The 20,559-nt window shown below is 44.7% G+C and overlaps 1 protein-coding gene and 1 long non-coding RNA gene across 5 annotated transcripts in view; one reads left to right on the top strand and one right to left on the bottom strand.

Moving 5' to 3' along the window:
- Nucleotides 1–1,084, bottom strand: part of SLC71A2 (solute carrier family 71 member 2) — a 59,804-nt gene extending 58,720 nt beyond the window's left edge. For 2 of the 3 annotated variants that reach the window (XM_090038563.1, XM_090038564.1), the window contains exon 1: nucleotides 746–1,084. In XM_090038563.1, coding sequence (XP_089894689.1) covers nucleotides 746–907 — 162 coding nt within the window. In that variant the 5' untranslated portion in view covers nucleotides 908–1,084. The remainder of the gene's footprint in view (nucleotides 1–745) is intronic. The other variant, XM_090038565.1, reaches the window with a different exon arrangement.
- Nucleotides 1,085–1,368: 284 nt separating this feature from the next.
- The window catches only part of LOC149868428 (uncharacterized), a 116,597-nt gene continuing 97,406 nt past the window's right edge, over nucleotides 1,369–20,559 (top strand). For both annotated transcript variants that reach the window (XR_016440988.1, XR_016440989.1), the window contains exon 1: nucleotides 1,369–1,406. This is a non-coding gene — a long non-coding RNA (uncharacterized LOC149868428). The remainder of the gene's footprint in view (nucleotides 1,407–20,559) is intronic.

The raw sequence follows: 20,559 nt of genomic DNA, 5'->3' as shown, positions 1-20,559 counted from the left end.
ATGATCAAACTGACAGGAGTCTTTGGCCCAGAGTATGATCCCATAACACAAGAATGGTGCATAAGAACCAATAACAAGTTTTGTCAATTGTAAAGACCCAACCCTAACACAACCACAGTGCCTGGACCGTGTCAAGACAGCAGAAGTGATCAGGACACCAAAGAAAGTGCTGCCTAGGGTTAGCAGAGGGGAGAAAGCCACCTGGAAGAGCAAAGCAAAGACATGATACCACATCAAACCTATAGAAATGAAAGGCTGACAACCCGGCACATAACAGGCAGGAATGAAGACAAGGTTCTTTGGGTAGATCTGGTATCTTTTATCAGATAAAAGAAAAAGCTGGCAAAATTGTTCTTTGCAAGCTTTGGGGCACAAACACCCTTCTTCAGGCATATGAAGGGCACTTGTGTCTTTTATTAGTTGGATTTGTTCCTTGCAAGTTTTCGGGTACGTCTACCTGAAGACCCTCATCTGCCTCCGAGGGCTACAACCACAAGCCCCGAGGCTGCCACAGGCCTGTAGTGCTAACTTGGTACTACTGTTTGCGTGTTGAACAGACTTCAAATGAAAACTAAAGGTGACCAGGAAGGAGCCCAGCCGCAGCTTCCTGCCCAGGGTCAGCACCACCTTCCACAACCACTTCCCCAAAACCAGGGAACTGTCGCTCTCCAGGCGTCAAATCCCAGCCGAAATTCAACCGTAGCCGGTCCCCGCCCAAACGACCGCGGCCCGCGCCCGCCCTCACCGCGCCGACGCCTGCACCCAGCTTGGGGCCGACCCGCTTCACCAGCATGACGGGACCGCCGCTCAGCTTCTCGCCGCCGCCTTCGACCCCAGCCGCCGCCGCCGCCGAGGCCGGGGCCGAGGCCGAGGCCGGGGCTGGCGGCGGCTCGGGCTCGGGGCTCATTCCCTGCGCTGCTGCATGGCGCCGGGCGGCTGCGCCGGGCTCGGGGACGCGGACACGTGCCGCACCCTGCCGCGCTGCAGCCGCGCCGAGGGGGCGGGGCGCCGCCGCTCACCCGCCAACGGAAACGAAGCACTCCCTTCTCCCTCCTCCCGAACCTTCCGGGAGCTCACTAGCGAGGGCGGGACTGTACACATTCTTGGGCGCCTGATTGAGTAGCCTGGCTCAAATAGGTGGAAAGGAGGCGGAACTCTCTTGCCCTCTCGCGCCGCTGATTGGATATGGGGCGGAGCCGTATTGCCCTTTCGAGCTTCTGATTGGATGGAGGGTCTCAAGTGGGTGGAACGCGGGTGGGGCTGCATTGCCCTCTCGGGCCTCAGATTGGAGGAGAGGCTCAAATGGGTGGAACGTGAGGCGGGGCTATATCTTCGTGTCTAGCGCCTGATTGAAGGAAGACCTCCGGGAAGGAGGGCACGAGAGGCTGGCCCCGCCTACACCCAAGGTAACGGTACAAGTCGGCTCCTCGCCTCGCCCGCGGGTGGGGTGGAGGGCTGAGCGTTGTGGGGGCCTCACATTTGCACTTCATAGGTGGGGGGTGCCCAACCCGTCTCTCTCCATGGGGCCAGTCAAGCCTGTGGGGCCCCCCGTGGGTTCAAAATCTGACAGTGGAGGAGTACTTACAGGTAACTGCTGCCCCCAGATCCAGGAGGAGCCCATCAGGCCCTTGTGTGCTCAGCGGAGCATGTGAGATGGATTAGGGTGGCACAGGGCCACATGGGACCAGTCAGCTCAGTGGGGCAGGGCAGGGCAGGGAGGCGCAGGGCAGTACGCGGCCAGGTGGAGGCTGCACAAGGCCCGATCTTGATGTGTTGGCCCTGATCCTTCTTGCAGGCTGGCCCTGTGCCACTTATCTACTTTGCACAGGGCCAAAAGATTGACCACAGGTATTATAGACTAATATATAACCAGAGTAGATATATAGTATACACACTTACTTTGTTTAGTCCACAAAGTGCAAATCTACCCTTTCCTCTACTTGATTTCAGACTGTGTGGCTAACTACATCCATCTTTGCGCAGGAGTATCATTGACTTGTGGGATTTCTTATGTATGCCTAAAGTTAGCATATGTGCGCTTTCAGGTGTCATGCTGGCTATTACTAGCAAATAAGAATGTCTTATTTACTAATGTCTCCTTTATTGACTAGTAAATAAGAATGTAAATAAGGATAAGGATGTCTTCAAGTCTCACTGGTCATGTGAGTGTCTGCTGGGTTTTTTTTTTCCCTTTAATTGCCTGCCAGATCACAATCTAACAGTGGTTCTATTGTAAGTTAAGAGCTATGCATTAACTCGGAAGCATTTTATTTGTGTGTGCTAAAGGACTTTGCATTGGACTCATTTATCTGGGACCTGAGTCCAATTTCAAACTCTTCACATGAATGGTAATAACATTAGCTAAAAAAAAAAAAAAAAAAAAAGGCTTAAATCAACACATTTTGTTTAAAATCAGTTCTTCCGCCTACCCCGACACTTTTCCATAGGGAGTGTTGTGCTTTTTCCCTGGTCCTTTTTGCTATAGGGTCCAGCAGGTACACAAACTTCTGAGATTTTTCTGGTGAATAGTCACCTGTGTGAAAAATCCTGGGCCTGTTCAAGTCGAGTGGATTTTTCCAGTGACCTCAGTGGGACCAGGATTTTCCCAGTCGTGCCTAGTAACCAAGAAGCTGCAGAAGGCTTATCACTTTTGAAACCTCCACAATTTATAAGCCTGGAAAGATAACACATTTACACCACTGTGTCATGGCCAGAGCCAGAGGGATTAATAAGCATTAAATATGTGATTCTTAGAGGCATTTGGTATTTTGCCTAAACAGGTAATATTAGTTAATATAAAGCTTGTAAGTTTGTAAAATGCAAATGTAACTTGTCTGTCATAAGTTTAACCAAAATGATAAAATTAACAGTTCATGGAACTGACTGGGTCCCATAGGCAAAGTTGTAGATATGAGATTAGCTGACCTAACGGTTTCTGCTTAGGATTCAACTTTGATGATAAAAACTGGATCCAACTGCCTGGCACACCCAACACATTCCAGGAAAGCGCATCCCAATAAAGCATATTCAAATGAAACCTAAAATGGGTTGGGGCTTAGGTGGAACAATGCCAATTTCAAACCTAAAGGTGCTGCATTATTATTTGCTTATTGGATAAAGCTGAGTCTGGGTAGTAACCTTTTATGATAATTTTAACACCTTTCAATCCCATAGGGTAACACCTATAGGGCAACATTATGAATGGCTCTAAAGCCAACAGATTAGCATAAGACTAGATATAAAAAGCACATGCATCAGGTAACCAGCAGGAAGGAGGGAACAGAATGGTCATTTCTGTTCCACGTTCGGACTCCTGGTGTGAGTGAGGATCGGATCGGATCCTGATCAAGGGACCTTCCCCAGTAATCCCTCTGTCAGCATTGATCAGGCACACCTGACTTTGTTGGAATCACTTGACACAGACCTGGCATTAAGGGACTATTGATAAGTTGCCAACCCATGTCTGTCTATCTGTTGTTTTGAACAGCCCAGTGGCTAATACCCTTGCAGTGCTCAGTTGGCCTGTGACAGAATTGATCCATCTATCTGTTGTTATTATCTGTAATTATTTACTATTAGCTCTTTAATGCTGCATTATCTGCTGATCGCATTTATCTTTCTGTTAACTGTTATGTGTGTGTAAGCTATAATAAATTTGCCTTCACTTCACTCCCAACTTTGGCTCCTCGATCAGAAACTGAATTAAACAGCCCAGTTGGCCTGTGATAAAATTGATACACTCACAGTGCCCAACTGCCCTGTGACACCACTGTAATCAGTAGTTACACCAATGTCAAAGAGAAGCACAGCCAATGAATCCCTACACCAAAGTAACTTCAACCAATATGATGTAGAATTACTCTGAAAGACCAGAGGTGAAATGACACCTGTGTAAGTTACATTTGTGCAATTGTCACCTGTCTGCTTCTGTCTGGGAGCAGCCACTTCAAGGCAAACTTGTAGTTACTTTGTGGCAAACTTGTAGTAGTGCTTGCTTACTGCATGCATCTGCCATGGCCATAGGATATGTACTGTGTATCAAGGTGCAACAGATATTGGTATATGAACCTATTGGAAGTTACACCAAATGAAAGTTTAACTGTGTCTTGCATCTAAGCCACTGATTCTCAACAAGGGTGTCGCAGCACCTTGGGCTGCCTTGAGATCCTTTCAAGAGTCATTTAGGGTGCTGCACAGTGTTAGCACTGAAACATGCAAATATTATTCATGGTATACACCCAGAGATTTAAAATAGTAATCCAAAATGTAAAAACATTATGACATGGTTTCTCTAAGTTCTTTCCGACAGAAGAATTGCTCTATTACTTTTCTGTAATCATACGACAAGTGAAAATTAAAAGCTTCCATTTTCCACGGAGTGGTGCCTCTAGTCTGTAAAGGGGTGTCTCAAGCCTAGAAAGTTTGAGAACTACTTATCTAAGCCCTCAAATACTGGCATACAGATTTTTAAGCTTAATATTAGACACTCAGTTCTTGAAAAGACTAAAGACTCATTTAATCAGTTTTGCATTCGTATTTAGTATTGCTTGAAGTCATTACTATGCTTTGACACCTTTAGCCTTCAAGTGGCCTAACCATGGATCTGATACAACTCCTATTTAAATCATTTTAAAAAAACCTTATTAATTTAATGCCTACAAGGACAGTTCACAGGTAATGAAAATAAGGTAAAAACCACAAAGTAGCCCTCTCTGCCCCCAGTTTGGATTTTGAAGTTGAGAAGCGTTCATCTGTGTGGAAGTTTCTGCTATTTCTGTTTTGTTCTGCCCGTTTCCTCTCTGGGTTCGAGCCTGTTAAAGGCTGAACTTTCTGAATGAAAGCTCCATTGAAATCATGGGAGTTTTGCCACTAATTTTGATTGGCCCAGGATTTAACCCCCAGGTATTAGTCTAATAAAGCACATGTGCCTGTGCTATCACAAGAACTTTTTAGTCACTTGCAAGTTTGTGTAGTTTCTGTTTATCTGACTATGTAAAATAAGTTTCCTATAGCATTTACCACCGTAGTATCTAAGCACAGCATATGTAAATTAGATTTCCACAATGGTTAGGTTTATAGTGAACTTCATAAATTACTATGTTCTTTGCTCCTCCTTCTAAGGCTTTCCAGGAAGTTACCTTAGAACATATCCAATCAGAAGCATAACAAGCAATTTTTGCATCCTGGGCAGTGTCAGCTCCCATTTTTGCACACCCTCTATGGAAGACTCGGGTTGGTGTCTCTTGCCCACCCACTAGTTGCACTACTGAACACAATGACCATCTAGTTGTCGTGGAAAAGATTTTTCCTAAGTGAGTCTGGTAGTCTGTTTTAAGAGGGTTAAGACCCTGCTTAGTCTAATCTCTTACATAGCTTGAAACAATAGCTCAGAGAGGTATAACTGCCATTGTTTATTTTAGTGGAGTGTTAACTCCATAAGCTAATGAGAATAATTGAAGTGTCAACACACGTAAATATTACTGCTGAACAAATCACGTAGGAAAAATAAGGGTTCACATATCAGTGATCTGCAAAATCTTTTGAGTGACATTTTGGTTTGGTGTCCCTAGTGGGTAGAGCTTGGTAAAGTGCTAATACTATTTTTCTTTCCAAGTAAGCCTCTGAGCACTGCTATCTTGGCAGGCTATGAAGGAGAATGATATCACTGATTCATTATTTTGGCAACTAGAGCAGATTGAGACACCTAGAGGAAGTGAAGCAAAGCAGTAATGTGGCTGAGAGGTAGATTATTGCATTCCGTACAAATTGAAGCCTGTCTTGCAGTTTAAATTACAGTAACCCAGCCTATAGATTTGGATTATTATAGTCAATTCCTCCTCCAAACGGCAAGGACAAAACCACCTGGCCACAATAAATTTGGAATTGTGATTCAGGAAAAAAAAGAGGAAAGAGAACAAAAGTAGTTGATACATTTTTTTTCTTCACCAAGGACCTCACAGCCTACCCCTGTCCATGACCAAAGTCCTAACAAAATTTATGAAGTATGCCAGGTTGGAAAAGGGCTGTGATCTTGATTGTTTCCACTGAACCAGACACAATGTTGTCTCCCTCTCTGTTGAAGGTACTAATAAAGAAGTAATGAACAATTTGTAAATGCAGCCAGAATGCTTTATCAGATCACCCAAACCAATCACAGTCTAGACTGTTTGTGATACTTTTTCTCCCTCATCAGTTTGGTAGCAGCAGAGCACTGATATATTAATCACAGTGTTAATCCAATGTTGCTCAGAGCTAATCCAAATTACTCCACAGTTAGAAAGCTAGCAACCATGTCTAGGCTATTGTTCCCAATGTTGTGACCACGTTAGGAGCACTTGCAGTAGCAAAGGTGAGACATTTTAAGAAAAGGAAACATTGAATGTAGACAAGGCCTTAACAAGCTACTGTTTTAAGATTTCTACTAAAAGAGAGAAGTTCACAGGATCAGTGTTTAAGAAATAGTTCAAGCCCTAGTAGCTAGCTATTGGAAAGGAATCCCACTAGATGGGGTTATAGTTTTGAAAGAAGGGGGTTTGGATCTGGTTGGTGAAGAAACATGTTTTTGCCTACACCCAGTATATAAACAGCCTGCATACTCTGACATAGCTGACAAACTAAAACTTGCAGTAGTTTTACTGCATCTTTCATAATAATGCTACTTTAAAAAGAGGTTTCCAGGTTTTTCTGCGTAAGTGCATAAATTGCCATGAATGTCAATCAGTGACTAATAACCAATGACTCCCGCTGTCTGTAAATCAGTGTGGCTACCATCTATTTAATATTTCAGTTTAAAAAAAAACCCTGAACATACATGTTTAGCTCTGTTTTTGTTTTGTTTTGGTTTTTTTACCCCCTGGAGCTACTGCAATCATTTTACCCTCAGATTGTTGTTTTATAAGCTTCCCATGTAGTATTTCTTTTTAAAAAACCCACACTCCACGTTAGGACTATGAACCCAGAAAGCTAACCATGTGCATAAACCTCTGCAGGGTTGGTGTTCTACTTTGCAAGGTGTTTGAGGGGCAGGGACTAGGCGATCCCCACTCCCCTGCTATGCATACATATTGCCCTATAGGAATGGAGCCTGTAACTCCTGGTTCAACTTCAGAAGATTGTTAGCAAGGAATGTCATTAGTTGCTAAAAATATATCTAACAGTTTAAAATAGGAATCTGAACTATTTAAAGAGCACCTAATAGAGCTGAGTTAGTTATGAACACTTTTATTTTCCCATTTTCTGACCTGTGATTGTTTAGAATTATGACCTTAATACTATGGTGAACCTAAGGGTTTCTTGTTTTGTTTCATTTTCTTGTGTTTTTAATGAACACCCTGAGTTGTGAGAGCAATCTAATGAACAATGTGATTTCCTTGTGCTTTTAAGGCTAAAGAAGTACCAAAAAAGAATTAAAGGTCATTATTATCCCTTTTCTAAATCTACCAAGGTTGAGGTAATTTAGAGATAACTCACGCCTATTAATTTCGGAAAAACAAAAAAAAAATCAGCTTCTTATCACTTATGCAAGGAGCTGCAAGAAAGGCAAATGAGTATGTGGGAATTAAAGCTCACCCATGAAGAATCTATAATATGGTGATTTTTAACAATAATAAGATCAACTCAAAAAAATGTTATTTTAAACTATCTGAGAAACAGAGGTCCCATCTGGCAAGGTATTTAATCACACTTCATAGAGTCTGCTGTCAGTCAGTCAGTGGATGAATTCTGAGAAGCAGAAACTTCAACAGTCAAATTACCTGTATGTCTTGATCTCTGTACACACCTAGCATAGCTGAAAGATCTCTTTAAACAACATCAGTGTCTATCAAACACATTTAACAGTTAGTCTGTTTTGAATAGAAAAGCAATAGGATGGTTGTATATTTTTAAACAGACAATTGAGTTTTACTCAGCAACAGAGAAGGTTTTACTTTTAATGTTGTGCTCTGGATTATATATTTGAAAATCATAATTGCATTTCAGGGGAGGAAAAAAACCCCAGGTATTGTGCATTCCATGCAAAGCAGATGTGGATTTATTCAAACAGTTCCCACTCTCCCAAAGTATTTAAACATATTACAATCTCATTTAGACTGAATTTCTGTTTATAGACCCAACACTTTTCTTTCTTACTCAGAAATCTACATTTGCTGGTATAAATACTATATGATAAGGTTCTACTTTTTAATATCACAATTTATACTATATATTAGATTGCTTACTTTCACAATTAACAAAGAATGCTCTCCGTTTGATTAAGTAAATGCAAAAGAAATCTACTTTTATCTGGTACCTGAGTAGTGCATCTAAATGCAGAGCAGCAGGTACCACAGCATGAATGCAAAGTCTGTAATGTATCTATTTAGGCTGCCATGTATTCTAGTAACCCAGAAATAGTGCTTCATCAGAAAGACAGTGTGTGGTGTGTGTCTTTCTCTGTGTACCTTTGTGTCACAGCAACTGCTACCAAGGTAGATAAAAATGAACTGGAGCTGAATGAATTAGACCAGAGATTATTTTGTATAGTCATTATCCTTCCACAAGTGAAAGGAACAGGTACAGCAGGTGAGTGGAGTACAGTGTGAAGACTCAGCATAAAAATAACTATTTACTTTTGATTCATTCATCGTCAGTATTTAAACTTTTTTCTTCCCAAGAGAATTTTTTGTTTTGGAGAATCTGTTTGAGTTACTGAGCTAAATATGAAACACCAATAAAAGACCCTGTATAAAACTGATTAATAAGATGGCTATTTGTTTTCTTTTAAAATCCTTTTTTTAAAAACACCTATAACAAAATCAAGACCATTCATGTTTTTTGGAAATTTCTTACTGCATATATTTTTTCAATAGTTCAAAGATGGCGTTAGCAAGTGGACATTGGATTAGACAAGAAATAAAAGGAGACCCTGTGGTAATATCTAATTTGATCTAAGAATAAGAGAATAAACTGTTACTCAATCTTAATGTTCTGCATTGTGTATCTACCTTGTCAAATGAACAATTAAAAATCAAGTTTCTTTTAGATTAGAATAAGATTCTGATCACATGGCAGTTGTCCAATATCTCATAGCTGTATTTTTATACAGTTAAGGTTTTAAAGATCACTTTCTTGGTCAAATTCCAATTTGGGTAAAATTACTACACTGTATTATGCCTCCGGTAGGACTGCACTGGAATGATATGTACATATACAAACTTTCATCCATTATTTCTTAATATAAAAGTAGTTTGTGAAGTTACTTAGGTTCTGCTCTACACACATATAAAAGCTATGCGTACATATAAAGTGGTCACTACTGTTATTTCACTTCATTCACTGTGATAGAGCAGCTTATGTACCCATTGTTCCTTGGAAAAAAGTCTTCAATGGCTTTCAGCTATTTTAGATATTTACCTATGGTATTTACTTCCTACCTACTTAAGCAGGTGTTTGTTATATGTCAAAATCTGTGTGCGTCCTGGTAGTGAAAATATCTGCAGGTACTTTTTTCACTGTTATATTTATGTCCCTCTGATAGCTTAGATCTTTTGTGTGCATGGGTTTTGTTTGTTTTTGATTATTGTCCAGAGCACTGTACAAACACAACAACCAGTCATTGACCAGTCAATTATAATCTAAAGTCCCAGTGCTGCAAAGGACATGGAGGTGCTGAGAATTAAGTATGTAATCAGAAGAAAATGCTAGATCCACTGTGCTTATACGATGATAGCAGTTGTCCCAGCCAGGTTCCTCTCCGCAAGCTCCAAATGCAGAAATATGCCTGTGAACATATTTCACGTCAAATGTGCCAAATACTAAGGTCTCAAGACTGGCCACAAAGGGTCACCCAGAGTGTCTTAACTGGTATGTGGCAGTGGGGGCCGCCCTCAGGGGCCAGAAACACCAGCGACAGACCCCGACACTTCTGGTGGAGAGCTCAGGGACCCTGGCCCCCAGAAAACTTATCTAAGAGGCAGACCAAGACAGGGAGGGAGCCACACTAGCTGGCGCTGCTCTGGCTTTTGAAATGACTGTTCATCAAGCTAGGTGGCAGACGGCTGATGATGTCAGCTGTGACCACTGCCATGTGAGATTTAAAAACCCCAGCAGAAGCCGGGTGTGAGGGGGAAGGTAGGACGTGGGACGCTGAGCTCACTGAGGAGCGACTCGGCCAAGCCAAACCCCCACATGACCCTGCCCCATTGAGAAAGGCAAGGGCAGCAGTTGAGAGCCAGGTGAGGCATCCCAGCTCCATGGAAAGGGGCTCAGGGTCAGCCACCATGCCTAGAGCCCAGGCCATGCGTATTCAACCAGAGGGACCCACAGACACAGGCCCAGCACAGGATAAGGAGCTGGAGCCAGGATAAAGGGCAGGAGTGAAGGGCAGGCTGCAGTCGCAAGCCTGTACTTCGAGCAGAGGCCAAGGAGTTAGGAGTCCATTGGCTCAATACAAGAAGCCATGGCCAGGAGCTGGCACAGGGGCTTCACGGTGCTGACAGTTGGCGAGTGGACAGGGTGTAGAGTGGACAGGCAGAGCCCCAGAACCAACTATGACGAGTCTGTGAGTACCCCTGTCTCTGGGCCAGGGACAAGAACACCACTGAACCCCTCCTCTTAGTTACAGTTCCATCAAGTCGTGGCAAGCGAGTTGGGGGCCTGACCCAGGGAGCAGGGAGATACTCACAGCACCAACTGAGGGCACCACAGTCAGGGTTTGGAGCGTGTATACTGATATGGGTACAGAAGATATGGTCAGGAGCTTCTTGGTGAAGGCATGCCATTGTCACGATGTAGACATGCTTTTAAGAATGTAGGCCTAGCAGTGTAGCAGCACCTAACTTTTAGGTTCCCTGTCACATAGGGAATTCACAGTCTCAAGTTAGGTGCCCAAGAATGGTATCCACAAAAGCCAGCGGACTGAATTGGGACCCAGTGTAAAATCCGATCTAATGATTAGGTTAGAGGGATAGAACCTAAAGTTCACCCCTGCGTAGGACTTAAACACCAAACTTGAGGCTTCAGAGAAATACGTGGTTCTGGTGGTGAGGGGCATCATCTCTCGGGACTTTAACTCACAAATAATCCATTTCTAGGCAAATGCCAAAAAAACCCTATGGGGCAATGGTTCTTAACTTTTTTTGGACTTGAGGCACCCTTTATTAGATTTGAGGTACCCTTCCATAACTTTGCAAATTGAATGGTACTGAATTTAAATAACATTTCTGTATACGTTACAGTGCTTCCCTCCTTGCAAAGGGCTGGGCAGTGGGGATGGGGGGACCAACAAGGCGGGAAAAAAGCTTAAGCCTATGCTTATCTGCTTAGCTTATCTGCTTATCTTCTTACATTTTGCAGCACCCTTCAAAAGATCTGGTGCCACCCCACAGTGCCCCAGAACCCTGGTTAAATAATTGCAATAGAGTATTTGGAAAGGACAGGTGTGTCAGCCTTCTCTGTTGAAGCTACTTCCCTTTGTATAAAACGCTTATTCATTGTCAAGAGTATGGGAAACAGCTCGTAGTATGGGAAACAAGCAGGAGGAACTTACCCTCCTGCTAGCCAACACCAACCCAGACATAGTAGGGCTTACTGAAACACGGTGGGACCCAACGCATGACTGGGCAGTGAATATCAAGGGCTATAGGCTGTACAGGAGGGACATGACAGGGAGGAAAGGCGGGGGTGTGGCATTCTACATTAAGGAGGAATACACATCCTCATCAAGTCAGAGGAGGGGCACACTGAAGTGCTTTGGGTTAGAATACAAGGCAGTCGAGGGGAAAGAGACTTAATGGTGGGGGTCTACTACAAACCACCCAACCAAGGGGAAGAGTGTCGCAGGGCTCTCAGGCATCCTGCGACTGAGAGTGGAAATAGCTCAGGAGAGACCCCTAGGGGTGGAACAGGGGAAGCACAACTGCCAGTTACTAGGATTGTGCAGGTGCCGGTTGCCCTAGCAACCAGGGAAGCCGGGAGCCAGGAAGGGGCGGAGCTTAGCCCTTCTTAACCAGAAAGCCAGGAGTTCAGTTCCCCTCTGGCAACCGCAGGAGGAGGAGCTCTGCGGGTGAGCTGAGCAGCTCGGGTCAAGGGTTGCAGCCTGACCGCTCTGACCAGCTTCAATGATGCAGGGGAAAAGGGAACTTGGATGGAGGTAAGGCAGAGCCTCCATAGAGTGAATCTGGGTCTATGAGCTTGCGGCTTATTAGTACGTTATGAGCCGGTAGGCTTCTGGTTATCTTGTAGCCACTTAGCTCATGATTTTTGTTGCTGTTATACCGGAGGACTGGGTGAGGCTGTACGGGTATGAGGAGGCCTCACGGGGGCTCCCCAGTAGTTTGGGGGTTCCCAGTGCCCAGTGGGGCACAGCGAGTGATGCCAGTGGGGCACAGCTGTTTGTGCCCGAGAGGCGCGGTGTGTGGGGTTTCGGACCCCAGCCCGAGAGGCGCAGCTCAGGCCCTAGAGGGGGCAACGGGCGCGAGAGGCACAATAAAGGCCCTAGAGGGGGCAACGAGCGCGGGAAGCGTGGGACAAGCCTCAACAAGGGACAGTAAAAAGCCCGAGAGTGAGAAGGGCGCTGAGGACCCAAAAGGTGAGCGAAGGGGCCGGGACCCAATACTATGTCCCGGGGAAGGTTTATTCCGGCAACAACTGCAAGGCTTGGGCTGCGGTGCAGGGGAAGAAGGTAGCCGCAGACAGCACCCCCGACCATTGGGGCTCATATAAATGGGCAGCTTCCCGCTAGGTTTCATCATGCTTCACTTATGAACAAGATCAAGATGTGGCAGGCAAGAATAGGCGGGCAGCGGGCCCATTGCAGAAGTCCGGAGCTGCACGTGCAGAGAGGCTCCAAAAATGAGACTCCTGTCACAAAGAGCTAAACCAGGAATTCTTAAGTCAGCTCACAGAGGTAGTTGGGTCAAAAGACATGGTCATCATGGGTAACCTGAACTTTCCAGACATCTTTTGGGAAGAGCAGTCAGCCAGGTCTGACCGCTCACATAGGCTCCTAGCCAAAATGCAGGACCTCCATCTAACACAGGAGGTGCACAGCCCCACCAGGGGAGATGCCTTGTTGGACCTGGTGCTGGCCATGGGCGATGACCTGGTGAGAGGGCTGCAGGTGCTCGACCACCTGCACAACAGTGATCATCGCCTGCTGGAATTCACCATCCAACACAATGTGGCAAAGGTCTTCAACAAGGCAGCAGCCCTAGATTTCAGGAGGGCAGACTTCAGTGACCTAAGGAGAATAGTCGAGAAGGCACTGAGGTCCCGAAGGAAAGGGGGCCAGGTGTCCAAGAAGAGTGGTCACTCCTTAAGGAGACTATCCTCCAAGCCCAAAGGGAGATAATCCCAACATGGATCAAAGGGAGCAGGAGGGCACAAAAGCCCCCATGGCTCACCAAAAGCATCCAAGAATGTCTCCTAGCTAAAAGGGAGGCATACACCCAATGGAAGTGAGGGGCCATCACGAGGGAGGATTATACTGTGGTTGCTCAGGGATGCAGGGGGGCAGTCAGGAAGGCCAAGGTGGAGATGGAACTGGGATTAGCTTCCCGGATCAAGGACAACAAGAAGTCCTTTTTTAAATACATAGGGGGCAAAAAGAAGGTACCGGCTAACGTGGGGCCCCTGCAAGACATGCTAGGAAATTTGGTCGTCACACCAGATGACAAAGCTAACCTATTTAATGATTTCTTAGCCTCCAATTTCCTGAGCAGGGACCAGATCAGCCCCCCCCCACACTCGGTCACCCTCAGGCCCCAGGGGAGGCACACCTGGGCCAAGGGTTAGGAAGGATCTAGTCAGGGAACTTCTGGAGGGACTGGATGTATTTAAATCAGCTGGTCTGGATGATCTCCATCCCAGAGTGCTGAGGAAATTAGCTGAGATCATTGCAAGACCCCTGACACGGTTTTATGAGCACTCGTGGTGCTCTGGTGTGGTGCCAGAGGACTGGAAGAGGGCTAACGTGGTTCCCATCTTCAAAAAAGGGAGGAAGGAGGACCCCGCGAACTATAGGCCAGTTAGTCTTACCTTGATCCTGGGTAAACTTTTTGAGAGAATTATCCTGCCACATGTCCAAGAGGGGCCAGCAGGGGAGCTTATGCTTAGGTGCAATCAACACGGGTTCACTAGAGGCAGGTCCTGTCGGACCAACCTGGTGGCCTTCTACGACCAAGTCACCAAATCCCTAGATGCAGGGGTAGCAGTGGACATAGTCTTTCTGGACTTTAGGAAGGCCTTTGACACTGTCTCTCACCCCATTCTCATTAAGAAACTAGGGGACTGTGGTGTCCACACCTACACAGTCAAATGAGTCACCAACTGGCTGGAGGGCCGCACCCAGAGAGTGATCGTGGATGGGTCATTTTCGACCTGGAGGGATGTGGGCAGTGGGGTTCCGCAGGGCTCAGTCCTCGGGCCCGCAGTGTTCAACATCTTCATCAGTGACTTGGATGAGGGGGTAAAAAGCACCTTGTTCAAATTTGTTGATGACACTAAGATGTGGGGGGATGTGGGCACACTAGAAGGGAGGAATAGGTTGCAATCGGACCTAGACAGGTTACAGGGGTGGGCGGATGAGACTAGGATGGGATTCAACACTGATAAGTGCAAAGTGATGCACCTGGGGAGGAAGAACCAGCAGCATACCTACAGGCTGGGGAACTCCCTTCTCGTCAGTGCAGATGCAGAAAAGGATCTTGGAATCATCTTTGATGCCAAGATGAACATGGGCCAGCAGCGTGGAGATGTGGTCAGGAAGGCCAAACGCTCTTTGTCATGCATACACAGATGCATCTCGAGCAGGTCCAAGGAGGTGATATTCCCCCTCTATGGGGCACTGGTCAGGCTGCAGCTGGAGTACTGCGTCCAGTTCTGGGCGCTGCGCTTCGAGTGGGACATGGACAACATGGAGAGGGTCCAAAGGAGGGCCACCCGCATGATCAGGGGGCAGCAGGGCAGGCCCCACAAGGAGAGGGTACGGGACCTGAACCTGTTCAGCCTCCACAAGAGAAGGCTGAGGGGGGATCTAGTGGCCTGTTACAAACTAGTCAGAGGGGACACCAGGCACTGGGGGAGTCCCTGTTCCCCTGAGCACTATAAGGAGTGACTAGAAATAATGGTCACAAGCTGGCAGAGGGTAAATTCAGATTAGACATCAAGAGGTGCTACTTCACGGTCAGGGCAGCTAGGATCTGGAACCAACTTCCAAGTGAAGTGGTGCTGACCCTGGGGGTCTTTAATCACCTTGCTGGGGTCATTTGACCCCAGTAATTTTTCCTGCCATGGCAGGGGGTCAGACTTGATGATCTGCTCAGGTCCCTTCCAACCCTACTAACTATGAAACTGTAAGAGACTGGATTCCAAATGTCTCATCTTTTATATGACTATGCTAAACTGTAAGCTATGTATCACACACTCTCTCATTCTTCCACTGACACCCTCTCTGTCTGGCCAATTAGGGCACTTTTACATGTGCTCCGATGCATTCTTATTAGAATGCATTGGAGCAGACTTGCTTAATCAAGCCTGCTGAAACATCTTAATCAAAATGCTCCAGCGTGCTGCAGTCTCTCATGTATTTAGTGTCCCCGCATTTCAAAATGGCAGCAGTGGCACTTTAAAGCTTGTCAAACAAGCTTTAATTAAAGTGCTGTCACTGCCACTTTGAAATGCAGGATGTTGCATACATGTAACACTGTGGGTGTTTAAACTAAAGCACTTTCAAAAGCCACTCTAAAATGTACCCCCTCCCGCTTCACCTCAGAGCAGGTATACAAACACCCCTATATATTTACTCAAGGCAGAACAGCTTCAATAGAGAAGAATAAGAGATTCCCCCCATCTCATTAGGATACATTTGTGGAAGGTGGAAGTTGTTCAGTCTCCATAGGCAGAATAGGAATTCTAACCTCCATCCCAGGTGAAAGCCTAAAACTAGCTTTTTCAGGTCTCTTCCTCTGGTTGTGTTTTGTGTGTGCCCCAGTCTGGTAGGCATGCTATGAAAACTCAAAAGTGTTAATGGAAACTTGGGCATTGTTAATAGAATCTATCAGTTTTAGACAGGAGCTCAGTCTGTGCTTTAGTAAAACGAGCTTCTGCAGTGAGAGGGAAAAATGCTTATAGATAGAATATACCAAGCAAAATCTTTCTGCTTGACAGTAATTCTGGCTGTTAATTATTTATTTACTTATTTATTTATTTAATACAGTAACCACATAGGCATGTTGGGATTATTTCTTGAAATTTTGGACTCAATGATATTCTGCAGATATTTCTGTTTAAACTTTAGCTGTTTGTCTTTGGAGTGCCTGTTTGAACCACAGTTCTCATAGTGGTGCCACACATGTATTTTTGAACAATTCATCCCTGGAGAGCAAGTTATGCCCTTACGGCTTGAAAACTGAAGGCTGAACTTGTGATGCTCATATAAAGCATATTTTATTTAGTCTTCTAATATGCTACAGTTTATCTTTTATGTTATTTAATCTCTGTTTAATCACATTTCTACTAATAAGCACCAGATGCTGTCCTTAACCTACATACAAAACTGAGCTGATATTTTATAAGTCCTGATGATAGGAAACCGTGACAAAATGTAAATGCACTTTCCTTTTGGATAATATACAATGTACATGATGCATAATGCACCCAAATGTGCTTCCCATATTTGCTACCTCTCCTTTGAAGTGACAGTATTCCAATTATGAGGCAGAATTCACTTTTTGTTATTTTTGATCATCCTATTATCGCTATACACTACTTGCTCCAGAATTACCCTATACTGGAGAAAATTTGCTTGTATTCATTTAGTTCTTCATGGACATCAGAAGAGAACAGATGAAATAAAAAGTCTTGGAAGGAAGTTATCTCCAGGTGGACCCCCACAAATTGCACAGATCATCATGTTTAACCTAATAAGCCATGTAGACACATTGTTAAGGCTTTCCACTGATATTACCTGCTGGTTGTATGTATATGAGATGCTTTACTATACAGTAATCTAATCTACCATGCAGTAAAGTATCACCGTCTACACATGTGCACATTACTGCACAGTAAATTTAATCCACTGCTCCCAGTTACAGACAGTTAGCTACTGTCTGTAAATACAGGTAGTGAACTAACTGGGCATGTCTACACATGCATTTACACTGGCTGAGATTTACTGTGCACTAAGTGGAAATAGCAGCATCTACACATGCAAGTGTTAAAGCATGCTTATAGACTGACTTGGAGTGTTACTGAGTAGTAAAGTGTCTACATGTGCATTACTGCGCAGTAACTAATTGGGTGTAAATTTGATACCTGCATGATGCAGGTATCAAATTTATGCTCAAGTCGGCATAAGTCACCATATTTACTGTGCAGTACAGGCATGCTTATGTAGACACATGCCTATACTACACAGTAATTTTGGTTACTGCGCAGTAAATGTGCACACTGTATAGTAGATACTGTACAGTAACGCTCGCAGTAAATACTTGGGCAAATTTGCTTCTGGTCAGTCTAGCCAACAGGGGGCCACAGGGTGCTCTTTGTCCCCAGTCCTGGTGCTGCTCAGCTCCCCAGCTCCCCCCAGGAGGTGGGAGCCAATCAGCACCAGAACTGCGGAGCTCTCTGCCCCCATCACAGTTCCTGGCAGAAAGCTGGCAGCTTTGGAGCATGAATACGGGCCAGGAACCCAGCTCTTGCCTGTCTCCTGGAGCAGCTCTGCACAGCAGGGGCTGGGAGCAGGCAGGGACTGGGAATCCAGCCCTCACCCACTCCCTGGAGCATTCAGCTGCGCGTCATGTACAGCTGGTCTCAGGGACAGGTGAGGGCTGAATTCCCAGCCCCTGCCTGCTTCCCTGCACAGCCAGTTCCATGCCAAGCAAGACAGTTGCCAACAAGCTCCGTGCCCCCCTCCCCAACAGAAAGCTTGCCTACAGCTGCTCCACACCTGGGACAGCTCCCAGCAACCCCCTGCCAGGCAGGGCTTCCCTGCCAACTATGGGATTTGCTGGCAACTGTGTGTCCGAATCGTTTCTCGGCCTCTTGAAGGCTCAGATCGAGCGAAAACTTTTACTGTGCAATACGCCTACTTAGAATTAATAGCATGTGTAGATGCATCTGCAGTGAGGGAAAAGGACCAGTCGCAGTAGATCAGCACCATACCTCCCTCCTAGTGGAGATAGCAGACAAGCTGCTGCTAACTGAGAAGAGCCTTTGTCCTTTCATGACAGCCAACCAATTAGGAGGCCTGTAGGTATGTGGAAAATCATCTCTGATAAGGAATGAGAGAATAACATGGATGTGCTAAGAAATAAGCCTCAAAATGGCTATGAAAGTCTTTAAATATTTTTGAGCATCTAAGATAAACAGTGCACTGAGTTTCAAAGCCCTTTCAAAGCTTTATTTTGCCTATCCTATTATCTTGGCATGAAGTTGACCTTTGCCTTTATTCTGCCAGTGATATCAGCCTCATTAGGAGTGTAGGAAAACCTTTCACCTTTAAGTTTCTCCTTAAAACTCATCTGCCCTGACATATGTGCTGAAAGCTAGCCTCAGATAATGGCTAGACAGGCGGCATCCTGTGGTTATAACTATCCATTGGCTTTCTGTTGTGCCCAGTGTTTTTCTGTACTAAGACACTCCATTATGAGAGAACCCATTCCTTGCTCCTCCTTTCCCCCATAAATTGGACTGTAACTTAGTTAAGGATAAATCCTATTTCACCTTTATGTGCCAAAGTGGCACTTCTGTATCCACATAACTGCAATGTTTGGCACTTACATACAATTCAGATTCTATTTAAACCACCTTACACTTGCCTTTCTGGCTGTGCAGACCCCAGGGCAAAATAGAATTGTCTCAGCATGTACACCATGGCAGGTAAGACCCAAAGATTGCGTTGCAGAAATGCCATAACTGGAGACCAGGGCAGGCAGGGATATGGTTGGATATGGTTATCCAAGAATATTTGTAGTTTCTAGAAGTAAAATGGTAAAGGAGCAGGGCAGCCCTCCCACACTTTGGCCAATGGGTTAGGAAGGTTGCCCAAGGAACAGGAGACTGGGGTGCTAAACACCCCCTATGCACGATGGCTTTTTTGCACCTTGCATTCACTATTCTTTGGATACAATTGATAAACGGGAGAGGGAGAGCTTCTTCCTCATTGGAGGCATAGGCTAAGACCACCTCACCACTAAGTCAGTATTCCTTTTCCTGATCCACACTCCCTTCTTGCCTTCTGGCCCTTCCCCTCCTGACTGCCTAGTGGGCCAGTGTCAAGAGAAGAGCTAGGGAATATTTTTAGTAATGCACTCAAATCCTTTCTATGGTAAGGGACAGAGAACCCAGATCTCCTGCTATTTGGGCAAGTGCCCTAACCAATAAGCTACTGAGCTAAAAATATGGGAGGATTGACCTTCTCCATTTTACTTTCAGCAGGTTGCATATTCCATCACAAGTGAAACAAAATCTCAACTGTGCACGTCACTGAGGTGTTTGAGAATAAAGCAGGATTTAACATTAAGTTCCTTGGGACAGGGACTATTATACAGTGCCAAGTGCAATGACTCAATTGATACATCTCTGTGTTACTATTATAAAAAACATAAATCATACTAATGAACCGACTCTCCAAATAATTTGGAACTCATTAAGCCTTTGTTTTTTGGAATTTGACTGAAGAATAAAATATTTTAGGAGATGTTTTCAATGTGTACACCCTCATTTGTGGGGGGAAAAAGGGTTTATTAACTTCTCTTTTCCTAACAAGCTACAATCTTTAGCTGTATACAATCCTGGTAACAAAGGAACTATATAGTAATTTCAACAGCTGAAGTTATTCACCGTTGGTTTTTTTCATTTGTAGGCATGGACATGCATTGACAATGGCCGGCAACATAGTATTTGTATTTGGATAATGTTCTATGCATAATTCCTTTGTAAGTGTAGCTGGTAATGTTTGTTGTAGTTTGTTTAATTTTTAACGGTGAAGAATTTGCTGTTAGTGTAATTTTAGGTGTAATTTTTATTAAATGATTTTTTTTTAACACTTCCTGTTTTAAATGATCTAGTTTGATCATTGTTTGTTCTGAATGCAGAAATGTATAGTTAATCTTTGCAGAACCATTCCATGCATTGTGTGCTGGCAGATGAGGTTCTTTGGATAAATCCAGTATCTTTTATTAGACCAATTAAAATAGTTGGAAAAATTCTTCTTTGCAAGCTTTTGGGTGCAAACACCCTTCTTCAGGGTGTCTGGAGTTGTTCTGTGATCTTCCTAAATAGAAAAGATCAGATCGATCACTGCAACCACTTCCGGAAGTGGCTGTGACAGCTTCTAGGAGCACTGCTCCCTGACTGGTGCTCCCAAGGGCAGGCACTGGTGCTCTGGCCTAAAAATTGGGAGGGGCAAGCTCTGTAGTTTTTCTTGTAGTTCAGATGGAAGTGATTTGATGGTAGTTTTGAGTTTTAAAATGAAAACGTGAGTAGGTTCTTCCTTTAGTTGTATGCTAAGTTATACGCTGACATGCATTTCAGTTCTACACCCACTGCTCCCTTGGTAACAATCTATGTTTTATTTCT

The sequence above is a fragment of the Crocodylus siamensis genome, chromosome 3 (genome assembly GCF_052110815.1).
Source record: "Crocodylus siamensis isolate JL-2025a chromosome 3, ASM5211081v1, whole genome shotgun sequence".
NCBI lineage: Eukaryota > Metazoa > Chordata > Crocodylia > Crocodylidae > Crocodylus > Crocodylus siamensis.
The sequence above is the reverse complement of the archived record's forward strand: the minus strand, read 5'-3'. Positions and strand labels throughout refer to the sequence as shown.